This window comes from Pelodiscus sinensis, chromosome 3 (genome assembly GCF_052426305.1).
Source record: "Pelodiscus sinensis isolate ZL-2025 chromosome 3, ASM5242630v1, whole genome shotgun sequence".
NCBI lineage: Eukaryota > Metazoa > Chordata > Testudines > Trionychidae > Pelodiscus > Pelodiscus sinensis.
In genome coordinates this window covers 89,799,439-89,819,158 of record NC_143054.1, presented here as the reverse complement: position 1 = coordinate 89,819,158, position 19,720 = coordinate 89,799,439, and the positions used below count along the sequence as shown (strand labels likewise).

Below are 19,720 nucleotides of genomic sequence, written 5' to 3'. Positions count from 1 at the left end.
ATCCCCAGCCTGCTTTATAGCATAGCCAGAGTGAATTGAACCAGTTTGCCAGCACAACTCAGTACTGGTGAGTTGGAATTTTAACATAGGCTATATCTATACTACAGCATAGATTGATGCTCTGAGATCAATCCCCCAGTGGTCGATTTAATGGGTCTAGTGAAGACCTGCCAAATTGACCACCGATTACTCTCCAGCTGAGTATGTTCTGGATAAGAAGAATGAGGGAAGTCAATGAGAGAGTTTCTCCCATCAACTGCCCATGGTGCAGATCCTGCTGTAACTTGACTTAAGGGATGACTCCAGATGCGTTATTCATGTAGATTGTAGCTTAAGTTGACTTTCTGCTGTAGTGTAGATGTAACCACAGGGTTTAGCATAGGGTAAGTCAACAGAAGACTTACTGTACTTCTATACAGGATATCAAAGTCGGCTGATCTTATGCCTTACTTGTGAGATCCTCTAATGTTGAAAGTACCTGTTACTTAGTTCCTATAATTATTAAGGGCTCTTTTCATATTATTTTGCAATACTTACATAGTACCTCTGCTATGAATGTGTTTTACAAAGCAGAAGGTTAGAACCTGCTCCACTATGTTTAATTAAAATAAATCATAGGGATGGGAGCAGGTAAGTTGATATTTATTAGCATTGGAAGCCTGTGTTAAGGGCATATGGCCTTATAATCTATAAACCTGAATCCTGTGTAGTCATTTGAACCATTGCAAAGTGAATGTGAAATGGATATAAAACATTAGTAAATCCAAGTGAATGCAATGGAAAATCAGTCCCATTGTGAGAGAGCTGAGAGAAGAGAAAAAGAGGTTATTTGGTTTTTCCAAGCATATGGCACAGCATAAGAAAAAGTAAATTTGAGAACTGAACAAAGGTTGTTTTAATGAGTTATTCATATTAATGGTGGTACAGAGCATTACTTATAATGTTAAAAATAAAAATGAATATCTCATAAAATTAGTGGAAATATAGCTACATTTACTATTTCTCTAGGGATAAACGGATCAGTTTTATAACCAAAAATTATATGCAAGTCACAGATTTAATGCTGCACAGAGATCCCAAATAGACTTATTTAACATGCAGTTTTAGATCCAGTAATGAGATTCTGATTTGCCTAACTTTGCAGAAAGAATAAGAATAGTTGTGTTATTTCTGCTTATTGGACAGTGAATTAATTTTCCCCTTCTATAACTAGGTCAAAAATATATCTCATTTTGGCTGCATGTATTTAATAAATGCAGAATTTATGGCAGAAGATAAAAATCAAAATAACCATTTTAAAATATCTCTAGAGTTCAACGATTCTGCTAGAAAAGCAAGCATCAATATGAAATTTCTTCATATTTTTTATTACACGGTTGGTTCTTACCTCTTTGTTTAGCTAATTACTCTTCTTAATCGTATTGCTAAATAGAAGGGAAGAAAAGTATGTATATATTTCTGACACACCTTCTGGAAAATAAGCTACGTATAAAACATCCTCCTCCAACAATTTTCTAGTCACAGAAATGAATGCCAGAGAGTACTTATTTTTCCTTTAGATGAATGCCCTTAAAGCATTCCTTCTGCCCCCCTGAAATGTAATTCTTCCAGGGGACTGAAGGGGGGATTCCATCTCTTCTAATAACATAGCTTGTTTGGGGGGCAGAATGACAGGATTTCTCACCATAGAACATGTAGCTGTAAAAATGCTTAAGAAATGACATACACACTGTGAAGCACAGCTGATCTTATTTTTCCAAAGTTCTGATTTGGTGGAAGTTGAACCCATTGGACCTATTTCAGTTACACTATGGGAACCAAGCAGCATTCTCTGTAAGCTGTGCATTGGATGGCCTCTCAGTACAGATTCAAATGCTGCCTCGTGTCCATAACTGGTAGCATGTGTTTCTACTGGTATTGCACTCTGCACATGCCTTGGTGCACATTACAAAATGTATTCCACACATGGATGGGAAAAAATTAGAAGGAACATTAGACCCAAGTCAAAGGGACCAGCTCTGTTTCTAGTAATGACCATTGGCTGAACTGGATGTAGTGCAGAATACTTTTAAATGGTTTAAATTAAACTTTAGAGTATTTATCTCACTATTACTATTGTTGGAATTCTACTGTGAGACCCCACGAGGGTGGCATTTTAATGTAGACAGACCTTTCCTTATAAGGACTTGTGGCCCTATTTGAAGCTACTGAGTCTTATCCCTAGCATACTTCCAGCACTGTTTCTTAAACCTACCTACACCATGAGAGAGAAATGACGTTATTCTGGGAGGAGTAATTCACTTGCATTAGAAAGTTAAACGTGTAAAGTTTTGTTTTTGAACTTCAATTTGTTTTATATCTATTGCACTGGTGGGATATTTACCGTTTGATTTTCATGTTGTAAACATTGTTAATTGTTCAGTATCTAACGGGTTTTCAGAAACTATGATCTGTATATATATTTTAGAGCATGTCTGTGAGTCCATCTGTCTATGCACCTGTTTGTTAGTTTGTTCAAGAACTTCTCCTAAACCGTAAGAGCTAGGACTACCAAATTTGATACACAGCTTCCTCTTATCCTAACTGAAACCAAGGTCAGGGTTTGGTTGTGCCTGGAAAGTGTCGGGAGTGAGATTATTTCCTGTAACATGGAATGGGAGGGGCAGAGAGAGAAGGAACGGAAATGGGAGGTGAGGGATGTGATACTGAGAGTGGTCATGAAGGGCAGCTGCAGCACCAAGAGAGTGTCTAGTAGGACTGGGGCTCCACCATTTTGCCTGCCAGCACACCAGTAAGGAGCCTCCCCTGCCACAAATCTGGAGCCTACTCCCCCAGTAGAGAGCCTGCAGGCCAGGAGGGGGAGACACTTGAGGAGGGAGCAGCTGAAGGAGGGGAACCCCCTGGAGTTTGGCCTCCCCCCACTCTGCCTGCTGTGCGTGGGGAGGTGCTGAAAAAGGGGACAGCCCCTGGAGCCTCAACCTCCAGAAAGCCTGCAGGTTGGGGGGTGGGCTGTTTCAGAAGGGGCAGCCCCCAGAGTTTCCTCGCAATAACCTGCAGGCCTTGGAGGAGGGTGGTCACTGGTAGGAGAGCCCTTCCCTGGCTCCCTGGGAGGAGTTATTGCTGGAGCAGCACTACCCTTGCCACCATGGTGGCCCCAGTAAGCCCTTCCTCCCCCCACCTCTGAGCCCCCTGCCCTGAGTTCATCACCTTCCATCTGCTTTGACTTCAACACCCCTTTTCTCCCCCTGTCCTGAGCTACCCCTCACCTCCCAACCCTCTTCCCTAAGCCTCCTACTCTCTGCCCCTCCTCACCCCCGAGCCTCTCACTCCAGCCTTCAATTTCTTTCATTTTTGAAAAATAGTCATTGAAATAACACATGTATATTTTTGATTTTTTTTATATCCTTCAGTTACAGATCTGAGCAATGCTGTGTACATCTGCTAGTGTTAATAGAAAACATTAGCTGATCGTGATGGCCCTAGTAATCAGAGTGCAGAGACCAGTCACATCAACATGTCCAAATTACAAGATCAGTGCACAGATTGTTCTATCAACTCACTAGAACTCTTGGGGAACGAATGCTAATATAATCAACATCACTGACCATTTAGGGCCTGACCCAAAGACTGCTACAGTTGATGCAAAAACTCCCAGACTCCCAGAGGCTTTGGCTTAGGACCTACATTTACTTCTGTTCTGTGGGGAAATAATTTTGTGAATGATGTGACTAGTTTATTCTTCTATTTCACAAATGAAACATGTCTAATGGCATTGCGTTGCCATTCGTGAAGGAGCTTTGTGCACGCTTTTTGATGTTGACAATCATACTGTAGTTCTCAGTTTCAGACTGTGTACTCTGATAATTGGTATGCTGTGTTGAAAGGCATCTATTTTCATCAGTTAGGTGTTGCAATATTATGTCTTATGTGGTTTATTATCTAACAGGGAGAAGTGTTTAATTAGTTTGAGGGGAGTTTTGCACTTTGGGTTCATACACGCACATTGGTAGCTGTGAGATTCATTAAAAGAGATGGTAGGATGAAATAAAGTTCATTTTTCTACACATGCAAATTGTACATCCTATGAGTTAAACCTTCATATTGAAAAGCTTCCGGAGCCAATTAGCAAGATGCAGAATGTTTTAGTTTCCAGCATGACATTTTAGATACCACATGTCATATTCAGCATTATGGCTTCTAATCAATTAGGGATTCCTGTCTACCCCTAGTCTATACTAGGGAGTTATTTCGAAATAACAAGCAGAGCATCCACACTACCAAGCCTGTTATTTCAAAATAAGGGGCTGCTTATTTCTAAATAGTAACTCCTGCTTTCCTCAGGGAATAAAACTTAGTTTGAAATAGTTATTTGAAATAGTGGTAGTGTGGATGCTCCACTGCTGCTATTTTGAAATAAATATTCCACAGAGGCATTCAGAGTAATTACTCCCCAATGCTTCCTGGGGCTTTATGTCAAGGTCCATATTAAGGGAGCCTGCCTCGGACTAATTTTGAGGCTTCCCGGCAGTGTGGATATGCTATTTAGGGAGTTATTATTTTGAAATAAGTTATTTTGAAATAATTTTCTAGTGTAGACATGCCCTCTGTGATGACATAAGATCTGCAGACATAAAATATATTTGTCAGTTTACGTTGTTTTCTATGGTTCATAATAATACAATATTCATTATAAATAAGTATTCAACTTTTTAAAAAATATATAGTAATTATAAATACATTATGAAAGCAGCTTCAAACCAAGCCTTCAGTTTTGCTCTCTCGATCAACTAGAGTCACCTGTGGTAGAATTGAGATTTTAATTACCAAATTTGTGGGTCCAATTGGCAGTTAGACATCTTGGCCCAGATCCTAGCCCTCTTTTTATCTGGACATGGTAAGCTCTGTGTGAACCACGAGGTGTACAGGAGCTGTGAGCTTCTATTAAGACTCTCTGATTCTCATGCCACTAGGAACCAGGCTGGCTCTGAGAACCAATTTAGAGAAGCATGAGAGCTGCTTTAAATTATAACAGCAACTAAAGGCCCTATGGGGTCAAAATTGCATCTGTGACTTGATATAGCATAGGAGCATCCTGTTCATGTCCCTCTCCTGTGGCCACACTACCTATTCCAACAGCAGCTGGGGGTTGCTGAAGCTTTTTCCTACTGGAACACTACCAGGGTAATCACACTATGATTGTCTAAAGCAGCTTTATAATCAGAATCTTCCAGTAGTTCATCAAAGAATTTCTACACCTTATTGGTGTGTCAGGCTCTTAATCTTATTAGTTGAGCTAGATTCAAATATCACTTTCTTTCATGTCTACTTAGCACCTGCTGCAGTGCAGCTTTAGTAAATTGGAATTAATTGTTTTTTTTGTGGGTTCCAGCCATCAGTTTTGTTAAAATTAGTATCCATTGAGCATCTCCCTCATGCTTTAAACAAAGCCTTTGTCCTATTTAAACTGACAGCACTTTCTGAAGCACTTCTTGTAATTTTAATTTACAGTATAACCAGTTACCAGTCTAAGGGTGCATCTACACTGCACCGTTATTTCAAGATAACTAGTGTTATTTCGAAATAACAATGTGAGCATCTACACAGCCATTCCGTTATTTTGAAATAATTTCAAAATAATGAACGGTTTATTCTGAAATCTGTAAACCTCATTCTATGAGGAATAACGCCTGTTCCGAAATAGCTAATTTGAAATAAGGCATGTATGGACGCTCTACTGCTGCTATTTTGAAATAGCCCCTCACCAGGGCCATTCTAAGTTATTACTCCCCAGTTCCTCCTAAATCGAGATAGTACGTCTACATTAGGGAAGCCTGCTGTGGACTAATTTTGAGGCTTCCCTGCACTGTAGACATGCTATTTCAAAATAAGCTATTTCAGAATAACTATTCCGAATAGTTTTTTTCTAAATAGCCGTGCAGTGTGGCCATAACCAAAAAATGTGTGCTAACAAAACTGCCCCCAGACTTTCCTGACTGATTTGTTTTACACCAAGTTTTGTAGATTAAAAAAAGTGACTGTCCCCTTTAAATTCCTGGCCAAGATATAATTTATTGCTAATTATATTGCTAGTGTTTTGTTGTTCATCCCATCCTTATTCAAACTCCAAAGCTTATTTCTTCAGCTCATACTAGAAACTGCTAAGTGAGCTAGGACTACAAACCTTTTAAGTACTTAAGAATGCTGAAACTTGTGTCTTTTCCTACCAGAACATGATATTTGAAAGGACTTTATTGAAATGTTTTTTTTTCAAAATGGTTGTATTATTTCTTTCATTTAGTGGTAACTTTGGATAGTGTTGCCAGCCTTCAGATTTATATAGTTGTAAAATTCCACATTTGGATGGCAACCATTCAGGGTTTTTTACATATGCTAATTAAACCTTGCTGCATAAACCTCACATGTGCAAAGATTATAATTTTGACCTGCTTTCCTTCCTTTTCTACTATAGCTTGCAGGACACTGCTGTACATTTGCCATTTATTTCACTAAAAACTTTTCTAACCTACATTTTTATTTATTTTCATTGTTGATGTAGCCACATGAATCCCAGGATATTAGAGGGACAAGGTGGGTGAAGTAATATCTTTTATTTCTGTTGGTGAAAGACTAATTTCTTCTGGTGTCTGTGTAAGCTAAAACTCTATCTCCCACCAAAGTTGATTCAGTAAAAGATATTACCTCACCTACTTTGTCTCCCTCTTTTATTTATCATTTGTATTTTAGGTGTGGAGTTTTTCTGTATGGTGCCCCCCAAAGAGTTGCCCAGTCTTCACAGCTGTAAATTCCTAAGATGAAAAAAGAGTATAGGATGTAAAGGCTCACGTGCAATTTATATGCTGCTGTGTTACTTGTGCTCCAACAGAATCATGCAACAGAGACCTAGCTGAGAATTTTTGGACTTAGTCATTCATTCTTGGAGTTGTAGGCATAAAAACACTGCACCTGATAGTGAAGTTCTTTGAAGATCTGAGAGAGCATCAGTGAATTTTTATGGGTCCCCCACCTATTCATCTTTCTCCTATTATACTGATAAATAAATCTTGTAGCTGTCCTCTTGGTTCCTTTCTGATTTTCCCCCATTGCTACCTTCAGATGCTCATGTCACAGGCATCTTCCCTTGAGCAAAGGGTGTCATAAGTCTAATTTCCTTTAGCAACTGTTATTGTTGCTTTGCAATTGACCAGAGTGGGCTCCAAACACTGGCACAACTTGCTTTTCTCCCTCAGAAGTGAAAGCACTGCTTCTGTGGTGCTTCAGCCCATAAGGGGACATCTAGACTACAGACTTTTGTCGACAGAAGTTTTGTTGACAGATACTGTCGACAGAGCTTCTGTTGACAAAGAGCATCTAGACTACATCCAGTTCTGCTTTGTCGCTATGACAGCGTAGATGCAAAGGACAGTGTAGATGCAATAATGCCTTCTGTCGACAGAATTCTGTCAGCAAAAGGCATTATTCCTCATAGAATGATGTTTACTGCCATCGACAAAACTGCTGAGTTCTGTCGCCGTTATGTCGACAGAACTCAGTGGCAGTGTAGATGCAGGTATAGTTTTGTCGACAAAAGTCCACAAAACCCTGTGGTCTAGACACACCCTCATAGGTGAAGGAGAGAGAGTTACTGAAGTTATTGTCTGAGCTCTCATACTTCATGAGACAGCGTTATCTCTATTAGATCTCTAGACCAGCCCAAATACCAATTGTAATAGCAATTTTAATGAGATAATTTAAATTATCTTTGTAGTACAGGCGGTACCTCCCTTAACCGGGACTCCCTGGTCCGGCAACATCCATGGTCCTGCATGGACCACAGATGTTCCTGGACCACAGAGCCCAGGAAGAGGGAGGTCTGATGGTGGGGCAGGAGTGCTGTAAGGGGCATCAGTGACTCAGCTGGGAGCCCAGAGTGTGTATGGGTGGGGGAGGGAGAGGATAGGTGGCATGATGGGGAGTTCTGGCCCCAGTGGAGCTCCCTGGCCCCAGCAACCAGGGAGCTCTAGCCTGACCGCAGCCGTGGAGCTCCAAGCTGGTCAGGGAGCTCCAAGTCTAGCGGCAGCCAGGGAACTCTGTCCCCATCCCCAGACATGGAGCTCCAGCCATATTCTGGCTCCAGCAGTCAGGGAACTCCAGCCACAGCCCCAGCAGCATCCAGGGAGTTCTGGCCCATGCCACAGAGCTCCGACTTCATTGCTCCACCCCAGACACAGAGCTCTGGCCCCAGCCATGGAGCCAAGTGGCTGCAGAGCTCTGCCCCAGCTGCACAGCTCTGGCTGTGGCGCTCTGGCTCCCGCAGCAGTGGGCCAGGGAGAACCCCATGGGACTGAGGCAGCAGCAGGGACAAGCTGGAGCCCTAGCCCAGTGGCATAACGGCCACAAGGGGAGGGACCTTCTGGTCTAGCAAATCCCCTCGTTTGGGACCAGTCAGGGTCCTGAGTCCAACCTGTAGGATATATGAACCTATAACACGTGTTGGGCAAGGTGATAAAGGTAGAGCACTTAGGGAGAGTTCCAGTGTTTTATGAGGCATCCGTTTATTTTCAGGGTGTAGATACAGGTACTGTCTGCATTTCTTTTATTGTCTACCCAAGACAGAAACTGAGATGTGGAAGAGATATTCTCTTGAGGGATACTTTTCTCTGTTGCTGTCTCTGCTACAACATTATAATGCTGAAAAATGTCATTTTTGAGTGGACGGGTGAACTGATTTGGAAAACTTCTGACCTTTCCTGCTGATGTGTGTAATGTTTCCTCCTGCCCCCACACCCATTAAAGCATGTTGATTGTTTCCTGGAGGCCAGACTGATACTATTTTTATGGCCTCATTGAGCAAAAAAGGACTAAGGGGGAGAATGCTGGAAGAACACATTTGTTTTTGAGAAAATGGTGACCTCTTATGTCAAATGGGTTTTTTTAAAATACATTTTGTTTTTAAATTGGGAAGCCAATGTCTAAAAACTCACCATATGCTGAATTGAAAAGAACAACATTTTCGTTATTGTACAACCCTTTAACATTTAGCTTTTGGTATTCAAGATCAAATTTAATTGGCAGTTATAAAGCCATCTCTTATGTTTAGTGTGCATGCACTTTGACAGATAAATGAGAAAGTAGATGGTGAGGTTCATTCTGTTCAAAGAGAATTTCTGACCACCACCTACAGTGCTTTCTGTGATCAGCCTGTCGTGTATTTTATGATGAGGTGTTAGAGAGAGCCTAAAGTATTTGGTAGGTAAAGTAGCAGACAGAGGCAAGTCTCCCTCAGCCTCCCTACACTAGGTAGCTAAATCAGTTCCTTAGAATAACCATTCACTGTAACATGTAATTATTATCACTACATGTTTCAGTTTTGATTGTTTAATCAAAATACAGTATTTGCAGTCATAATAAATGGAAAGTGATCAGTAAGAAACCCAGTGAAATTGTCACTGCTTGCCTTATATTCCTAATTGCTTACTCATTAGTCACTTCTAATGCTTATGATTTCTATAATGTAATGAATTTTTGTACTTTGTTCAGTTGCTTAATGTTCTTAGGGAAACCACTTAATGAAGCAATTTGGTTCAAACTTCGAAGCTCTGGTAACAAAAATTACTAATGATTGTTTCCTCACATAGTCTCTGATTTTTTTTTCTGAACAGCCTGCCACCATTTCCTCTAAACAAAGATACTTCTCTTTAATAGAATATGTTTCCTAAGTGACCCTTTTTCTCCCTCTCACAAAGTTCTCTTATTTGCAAAAACTGGGGTGGGAATTAACAGGAAATTTGGGCTGTAAGGGACGTTTAGGGATCTGATCTTTGTATCAAACAGAAACATTTTTTTCAGTTTAGTATGAGGGAGGTTTGTCTTTTCTTCAATAGAACATTGAATAAACAATGAATAAAAAAACAGTTTTATTCCACTGTAATTAGATAGCACTTGTCCTGTAGTCCTTACACAAGCAAAACTCTCATTCCTTACCTGAATAAGAACTTCAGTTGCAGGATCTTTTTGAAGTTGGACCCAAGGCTTTCTTGATCTTGTCGTACATATTTCTAATGTTGCTTGCATCGGCTGCTACTTGGATGTTTTCATATAAATGCACCCAATAGTCATTGGTGCAGCATTGAACATCCTGCGGCACCTTGGTTCTTGTCACTCTCGGGCTATGTCTACACTACAAGTTTTCTTGGCAAAAAATATGCAAATGAGATCACAACTCATGCAAATGAGTCCCACATTTGCATATTTTGCCAAGAGAACTCGTAGTGCAAATGTAGCCTTGGTGTTTTCATTCGGGTCTCTCTTGTAGTTGGCTTAGACTGAGCATTTGACCTCTGACTGGTGTCAACCAACGGGAATATGCATCAAACTAGTCATTGGGCCCAGCGGATAGTGATTAATGGCTTGATGTCAGGATGGCGGTCGGTTTCTAGCGGAGTGCCCCAAGGTTCGGTTCTAGGACTGGTTTTGTTCAATATCTTTATTAATGACCTGGATGAGGGCATGGATTGCACACTAAGCGAGGGGGAGAGGTAGATACACTCGAGGGCAGAAATAAGGTCCAGAGTAATTTACACAAATTGGAGGATTGGGCCACAAGAAATCTGATGAGGTTCAACAAGGACAAGTGCAGAGTCCTGCACTTGGGACAGAAGAATCACAAGCATTGTTACAGGCTGAGGACCAACTAGCTAAGTAGTAGTTCTGCAGAAAAGGACCTGGGGATTACAGTAGATGAGAAGCTGGACATGAGTCAATAGTGTGTCCTTGTAGACATGAAGGCTAATGGCATATTAGGTTGCATTAGGAGGAGCATTGCCAGCAGATCCAGAGATGTGATTATTCCCCTTTATTTGGCTCTTGTGAAGCCACATCTCGGCTACGTCTAGATTGAATCCCTTTTCAATCTCCCCCGCTTCATTAGCATAAAATTGGCTGCCACTTTTTTTCGGCTTGGAGCTTTGCTGGAAAAAAGTGCCAGTCTAGACGTGGATCTTTCGGAAAATAAAGCCTTTTCCAAAAGATCTCTTATCCTTTATTTTAAGGGGGATAAGGGATGTTTTGGAAAAGTCTTTATTTTCCAAAAGATCTGTGTCTAGACTTGCGCTTTTTCCGGCAAAGCTCCGTGCGGAAAAAAAGCGGCAGCCATTTTTATGCTAATGAAGTGGGGGAGATTTAAATCCCGGCTTCATTAGCAATTGCGATATGTCTAATTTGCATCCCTTTTATGAAAAATGGATAACCCCCCCCTCCCGCCCCACTATACAAAAAAGATGTGGATGCATTGGAGAGGGTCCAGAGGAGGGCAACCAGAATGATTAGGGGGCTGGAGCGTATGACCTTCGAGGAGAGGCTGAGGGAGTTGGGACTGTTTAGTCTGAAGAAGCGAAGAGTAGGGGGGATTTGATAGCAGCCTTCAGCTTCCTGAAGGGAGGTTCCAAAGAGGCTGGAGAAAGGCTATTCTCAGTACTGAAAGATGGCAAAACAAGAAACAATGGTCTCAAGTTGCGGTGGGAGAGGTCCAGGTTGGATATTAGGAAAAACTATTTCACAAGGAGAGTGCTGAAGCACTGGAATGGGTTACCTAGGGAAGTAGTGGAGTCTCCATACCTTTAGGCTACGTCTACACTGGCCCCTTTTCCGGAAGGGACATGTTAATTTCAGCTATCGTAATAGGGAAATCCGTGGGGGATTTAAATATCCCCCGCGGCATTTAAATAAAAATGTCCGCCGCTTTTTTCCAGCTTTTAGAAAAGCCGGAAAAGAGCGTCTACACTGGCCCCGATCTTCCGGAAAAAGCACCGGTCGGTCGGTCGGTCGGACAGACGGACGGACGGACGGACAAGTTTTGCTGCTATAGGAGGTGGTGCATGAGGGTTTCTTAAAAATCAAAAAGGGGGTGTGATGCCAAAAAGTTTGGGAACCATTGTGATAGACTATACTTGAATCTGGAAACATACAAAAAGCAAGAGAATTAAAATTCCATTTTATTTATAAATTTTTCCAAAATGTATTTATAGCTTGTTTGGTACTTTGTCACTTTAATGTTTATTTGGAACTAACAAGTGCATGACCCATTGTTGCCTGCTCGGTAAAACAAAAAGAACCAGCTATTGACTTACTTTCCTATTTTTATATCCATTAGAAGAATATGCAGAAATAATTTCCATTAAGAAAGAGAAAGGTGAGTTTGTAATTGGTTGACTTCCTTGCTGCAAATTATTGTTCTTTATAACAAAGAGCATCATCTGGAAATTTTGTTGGATAGTCATCTAGTCATTTTCAGAATTGTCAAGTGTATCTAGCACGGTTATCAAGTGTAATATTGAGCAAGACAAAGAACTAACTTTCCTGTGCATCAAGCAAAAAGACCAGAGAAGACAAATCACTAGATTGAATGCACTGGCCTTTGTGACAAACCATTCTGTGCTCTTCCATTTGATAGGATTTGGCAGTCAATAAACAGATCTTGTATCTGAGTTTCTATTATAGGGAAGCCCTGCAGTTTGTTTCATGTTAGACTGTCATACTGACAAGCTAAACTTTCTTATATTGAATGGACAGGAAGAAAATAAGATACAGACATCAGAACATCAGTTCCATGAGAACTAATTTCTATCTAGTGCCAGCCTTTCTCTTTTCATTTCCCCAAACATATAATTGTCATTCCGCACCAACTTTAATTCCAGAGTGTAATTAACATTCAAATGCAGTTATAAAATTCAACATTCCTGACAGATTAGACATTTTACCTTTTTTCTTTGAGCTGAAAGAGCATACTCTTTAGAGCCTTTAAAATAGCTGATACGGTAATGGCAAAAAAGCATGACTGTAAAAGTGAGTCTCAAGTGGCACAAAGCTAGCAAAACTTTCCAACATGTGAAAGCCTGGGAAAGAAATATTTCAATATATGATTCCAATGTTCTGCAGGAATGATGGTGCTGGTCATTTGGAACAATTATTTACCCATCTCCAACCATGGACATTTGATGGAACTCTTGAGAGCATTCAGAGTGGGTCATTGAAGTACAGAGTCATGAGTGCTTGGATTCAAGGGCCTTTTAGCCACATACAGTGAAGCCATTCCAGGAAACAGATGACAGCTAAAGTAGGGTGACCAGACAACAAGTGTGAAACATTGGGACAGACAGTGGAGAGTAATAGACGTCTGTATAAGAAAAAGTCCCAAATATCAAGAATGTCCCTCTCAAATCAGGACATCTGGTCACCACAATAAGCTAAAGGGAACATAGGGTATGTCTACACTACCCTCCTAGTTCGAACTAGGAGGGTAATGTAGGCATACCGCACTTGCAAATGAAGCCCGGGATTTGAATTTCCCGGGCTTCATTTGCATAAGCGGGGCTCCGCCATTTTTAAATCCCCGCTTGTTCGAACCCTGTGCCGCGCAGCTACACGCGGCACGAACTACCGTTACTCCTCGTGGAATGAGGGAAATTCAAATCCCGGGCTTCATTTGCAAGTGCGGTATGCCTACATTACCCCGCTAGTTCGAACTAGCGGGGTAGTGTAGACATACCCATAGCTAAGAAAAATAATAGATTTTTGTAAGAAAGCTGAATGTAATATGGACCACTTTCAGTTATACTATAAAAATCTCAGAGTGTTCTGAACATCATGAATTGATCTAAAAAGCCCATTCAGCTTTTCTTCTTCATGACTCGGTTTAATTTCCTGCCATATTACTCCAATTTCATGCCATCATGATACAGTTGAAGTTAATGGAGTTATACAAGCATTAAACTGGAGCCACACAGTAGTGAATCAGGCTCACGATTTGGAAACAGTGAATATTGACAAATTGTTTGTCTTCTGTGTTTTCCTAGCTCCAGTCCGCTTCTTTCAATGTGTCTTTCTAGATGGAAACAATGGATATGGATTACAATTCCCTATTACTCCAACTCCCAGCCATGAGAAGAGTCCTAGTCATCCAAAGACTTCAGGGCGGAAGTCAAAGAAACCAGGACAGTAAAGAGACATGAGAACCGTGGGGTGTTTTTTTGAGATTTTTCACTTTATCCCATCTACTGAGGTCCTCAGTATCTACAGTGGTACTTGTTACTGTAGAAATGTGATCTAGTAGATCTGACGCACCTGGGAAAGTGTCTTACTGAGGAGGGAAAAGAGGTGGTGGATGAACATTGTTCATCCAAATGCTATTAACATTGTTCTTGAGGAAAAGCTGTGGTGTTGAAATAGTGTTTGTCAAATTGTGCAGTTTGTTTGTGCATGTGCATTTTCCTGCCTCTTCTGCTCTTCTTTTTTCCTCTACCAGTTCTGAATTCAAGTGCATCTATTTTCCATGTAATCATTTTAAAGAGCAAAAATATTAATGCAAGGCTTCTTTCAGCAACATTTTTTGCAAGATTACCTGGAATCCTAAATCATATCCTGTCAATATTCAATCAGATTACTGACAGGAAAAAGCGTTAGTAAATCTGAAAATGTGCTACATGACTACTGCTATTTTTATGTATAATTGACCAGTTTAGAAGGAAGCACACATACCTTTAAGCTGCTCAATGTAATACAGTGAGGTTTACTATTCAAATTATGTTAAAGATGAGTATTTACATTTACTTTGAAGGCAAGAAATAAAAACTTGCTATATATGCCTACTATGTGTATGTAAAATCTTACCACCTCACCTTTCCTCTCATTTTGAGATCTGGGGAAGTGAGCCAAGATGGGGCTGGGCAAAGGAGAGGTGAAGATCATGGAAGTATACTGTGAAGATCTCATGAGTGGGAAGGATTTTTTTTTTAACTTCCTCTGTCTCTGTATGGACAATGTCATTATCAAGTCAGCATTAGACTGCAGATTGACCATGCTGGCTATCATGTGTTTTTAGAAAAAGTCAGACAGGAAGCTATATTATCAGACACGACTTGTGACACAAAATGAAATTTTCAAATAAAAATGTCAACATGATACTATCTCGATGCGATCAGCAAAAATTGGATAAATGTAAGAAATCTTGATGTTTAAATTTGCTAGATGAGACTGATGGCCTTATAAGTTATTATCTAGGTTTCCATCAAAGTGCATTGTATTATCAATTACTTTTAGAATGGGCATTGCAAGTAAACATACCAGGCCTCAGCCATCTTGTTTATTTCTTCGGACAGAATGAATTATCCATGTTAAATAAAAGAGATGTGCTGGTACTTGACCTATGTGAAGGTGTCTGATTGTAAATCATTGTTGTGATTGTCTGTACATGTCTAGCAATGTAAATAATAATGCATTTTTGCAAGCTGCTATTTTTCTTCCATACTATATTTATGAATTTATTTGGTGAAACATGTAGCTGTGACCCCAGTCTCAGTTACCATCTGAAATACCATGAATTGTAACCCTAATAACTGGTTAAATAAATCTGCTCACGTCTGTAAACCATTTTTGTGGGGAGGGGGTTAGTATAATTCAAGATATCATCATAACGTTGATGTTTATCTCAACAGGAAGATTGAATTACATGGGCTTCAGATAACTATGTCCCAAAAGGACTCAGGTAATGGGATGTGGAGTTTTTCCTTTAGGTTACTGGGTCAGATTGATAATGAATGGAAATTATTACTTTCTGATTGATGTTTAGTGGACTATATGAAATGAGTACTTAGTCTTAGCATACGTTGTGTTATGCAGGTACAAGTCTTTCACAAATACCATCATATTACATGGATTTGACAGTTATTTAGAAATTCAACTACCATCTTGTGTCTAGCAGTTGTTCTTCCCATTTGAGGAAGGAGGAACACTGGGCCTCATTCCCTCAAGCGATCTTTTGTGCTCACCACAAATTGTGTAGTCCTATGGCACCTTAAAGCAGCCTTTCTTCTACAAAGGAATTTCACCACCCAATTACAGAGAGATACTGCAAAGCTGGAATTTATCTACAGATTTGACACTGTTACCCTGGGCTTGAATAAAGATGTTAACTGGTTAACACATTGGAAAATATACATATTGGTTTCTGTTATTTCCACTCTAACACATCTGATGAAGTGGGTCTTACCCTTGAAAGCTCATGATCCTATATATTTCTGTTAGTCTCTAAGATGCCACAGGACTACTTGTTGCTTTAAAGTTACAGACTAACATGATTCCCCCTCTGACACAAGTTATGTGTAGTTCAGACTATCGTTACACAGGTGGCTGTCCTATATTTTTCCTACTAAGATTGTTTTAATGAAAGGACTATAACTTTCATAAAGTCATCTGTTTATGCAATTCAACTGATCAGTGAAATTATACAAAAGTTGTTTTTTCTGACACTTAATTTGCCTTTTTGCTCATGATGTCTATTTCTTCCTTTCCCATTTGATTTGGGAAGGACAAGCATTTTTTAAGAGCCTGTTCCTCTAACATTTCAATTAAGTATCAAATTATCTCTGAAGAAGTAAAGCATTTGGTCTTTGCTTCATTGGACAAGCAGGGGCACTGACAACCTCCACAGCCCCTGGGCAAGATGGGGGCACCCAGCTCCATGCTCCTGGAAGGGGTGTGTTCTCAGGTGGAAGGCATGGGACTGGAGGCAGCCAACTTTCTGCACCACTCAGAGCATGCCACACTACCCCCAGTCCTTAGTGCCGCCCAGAACAGTGCCATGCAGCGATCCAGTGGTGACTTAAAGAGCCTGGGGCTATGGCTACCACCATTGCTGCAGTTGCAGGAATGGTGGCCCAGAGCCCTGGGTGCCTTTGAATCACCAGGCCCTGGGGCAGCTGTCTGTTTTGCCCCCCCCCCTTTCTATTCCCACCCCTCTGTTTTATGACAGTGGGCCTGAGGATAAGTGATGTAAATCCGACCATTTCTTAATCCTGGCCACTGACATAAAAACTACTTAGTCAAAATGGCTGTCCTTATCCTTGGACTTTTATAAACTGCATTTATCTGAAATCTTAGCAACAAATTACTTGAATTGCATGGCTTTCCTTAAATCAGACTGAAATGTTATAAAAGGTATGCTTATTATAATCAGTTTTGGAAAATAAAATGTGATTTATCTGCCTCTGGCTATGGGATTTATTTATAAATTCAAGAAAGGAGAAATGGGATTTGTAAAAGTAACTTGGTTCAACCACTTTGTAGATACACACCAACATTCTGATGATCAAGGGGTAAGGCATTTATAACTGCCAGTTAATTCCTGAGAGAGAATATTTCTGCATGGAAGATGTACTTGATGTACAGTTTCCTTTCAGCCTTACAAAGCAAGAGGAATCTTTTCTATCATACATCTCTTATGGATTCTACTTTGTTGTGTAGAAGGCTTAATGACAGATCTACATAAGAATCATGCAAATAATGAAAAGTATAATTTAAATATCAATATGAAACATATTAAAACACAAATGTTCTTGCCAGTAACTAGTCTGTAGTCCACACAATGGGTTGTGTGGCCTCTTACCAGCAGACAGAGAGTGACAAGGGTAACAAAACTTTGTGATATCTGCTAGCTAGGTGGAAGCTTCCACTGAGGAGATTTTAAGTCTATTATTGTCCATCTTGTTGATACTGTCATTGACAGGATATAATTATTTTGTCTGCAAAATTAGACCTTTATTTTGAGAGGTGCTCTAGCTGAGATTAGTGGGAGCTGCTGGCATTCAGCATTGCTGGACTCAGAACATGTGGATTCGGTGGTAGTGTTCCAGCCAGAGCGGCCTACTGATCTGAGGCTCCTGCTCTTCGGAAGTAGTTATCATCCTCAACAGCCAAACCGTCTGCAAAAGTGAGTCCACTTTCAAGCTTCTTCCAGCACAGAGGCTGAAACCTTGTCTTAGAACATTGTAAAAGAGGCTGCTCTGCAGAAGAACCCGTTAGATAAGGGCAGGGCTGGATTAAGGGGGGGGCTAACTTGGCAGCTTCCCAGGGTGCCAACCTATGGGGGGCACCTGATTGAAGTGGTAAGGGGCGCCCAGGGGCGGGGCCACACATGCACCACGCGCCCGGAGGCAGAGCCACACATGCACCGCGTGCCCGTTGCCTGGGGCGCAAGTATGGCTCGGTCCGGCACTGGATAAGGGTTCTGTTTATAGTTACACACTGGTTCTCTCTAGGGTCTATGAATCTTTGTCTCTCTACGGACAGCTCAAAACTAGATAATCACCCGTACTTAAAGATTGATGTCTGCTCTTCAAGAGCTGGTGTATCTACAGGTCCAATTTAGTATTGAGCAGGCAAAGGTGTCTTCTTGTCAGAGCCATAGATCCTGGATTGTGCCACTGACCATAATTACAGGCTAACTATGGCTGTAAGAGTGTGTCTATACTGCACCGTTATTTCTAGATAACTAGCGTTATTTTGAAATAACAATGTGAGTGTCTACACAGCGTCTAATAAATTCTGTTATTTCAAAATACTTTCAAAGTAACAGATGGTTTATTCCAAAATCTGTAAACCTCATTCTATGAGGAATAATGCCTATTCTGAAATACCTATTTCAAAATAAGGTGTGTGTAGATGTTCCACTACTGCTATTTCAAAATAGCCCCCACAAGAGCCATTTTAATTTATTCCTCCCCAGTGCTGCTAAACTGAGATAGCACATCTACATTAGGGAAGCCTGCCTCGGACTAATTTTGAGGTTTCCCTGCAGTGTAGATGTGCTATTTCAAGAGAAGCTGTTTTGGAATAACTATTCCAGAGTAGCTTATTTCAAAATAGCCGTGCAGTGTAGATGTACCTTAGTAGTGGATTCTGTGTAGCCTGAACATCGGTGACATCCTACACTCCTCTGCACAGCCACCCTTATCCAGCCCAAGGATGCACTCAGACTGCCAGTCTCCTCGATAACCCTTTAAACTAGATGTTGCAAGAAAATGGGATTATCTTTGGTGCCCCCTTCTCTGGCAAGAGCATGGCTGCTGATAGGGAGTATAAAGGGGGCAGGTGCCCTGAGGCATGTTGATGTAAAGGGCCCAGAGTTCTGGACTGCTACACAGCAGCAGCAGTGACCGGAACCCCGGGCCCTTTAAAGCACTGCTGTAGCCCTGCACGGCACTGTCCAGCCAAAGCTGAGGGCCTTCCAAAGGGAGCTTCTAACTTCAACCCAGCTCAGGAGGTGGTCAATCGTTTTATCCATTTGCCAGAAACAAGAACAAGCAAAGGTTTCTAAATATGAGACCAATGTTACCCATAGAGCTGACAGGATACAAGCCATTAGCAGCTCAGAACACCTGTTCATCCTGCATGGAGGGCTCCAAAAAAAAAAGCTGGTAAACTTTTGTACAGCCAAATAGGAGAAGCAGCAAATTATTCAGCTCTGTGTGAAAAGCTTTCCTTAGCCATCTGAGTTTGCTTAACAGACCAGGAGCTGCATCATGCCTTGAATTAGCAAAGGCAACTATATGTCTAACCCTATATATTTCCTGCCTCCACAACAGGCTAGATGTGTGGATTCCTGTGCATGTCTTTTCCTCCATGCAGCAGTGTGTCAATATCCCTACTTATGTCTCATTGCCTGCCATATGTTGGTTATTGTTCTCTGTATTTCTATAGCATTTATTCAAACTAGGGACAGGAGGTAGCATTACCCTCAATCAGAACACACAAATTATTGGACAAGATTAGCAACTAAAAGAGTGACCTTTCCTGATGTGTGATATTTCTCATTGCTGCAACCCTAAAACTATCTCACGACTTATTCCTAATTGTCAGTACATTTGTTCTAGCTACTGTAATCAATATG

At 40.9% G+C, this 19,720-nt stretch overlaps 1 protein-coding gene across 17 annotated transcripts in view; it reads left to right on the top strand.

Moving 5' to 3' along the window:
• Window positions 1–17,037, top strand: part of TRDN (triadin) — a 313,306-nt gene extending 296,269 nt beyond the window's left edge. For 15 of the 17 annotated variants that reach the window (XM_089777234.1, XM_075924089.2, XM_089777237.1 and 12 more), the window contains 2 exons: window positions 12,149–12,187; window positions 13,851–17,037. In XM_089777234.1, the coding sequence (XP_089633360.1) occupies window positions 12,149–12,187; window positions 13,851–13,996 (185 nt within the window). In that variant the 3' untranslated portion in view covers window positions 13,997–17,037. Of the gene's footprint in view, window positions 1–6,556; window positions 7,298–12,148; window positions 12,188–13,850 lie in introns of those variants that run through there. The other 2 variants (XM_089777236.1, XM_089777245.1) reach the window with 2 other exon arrangements.
• The last annotated feature ends 2,683 nt before the right edge of the window (window positions 17,038–19,720 follow it).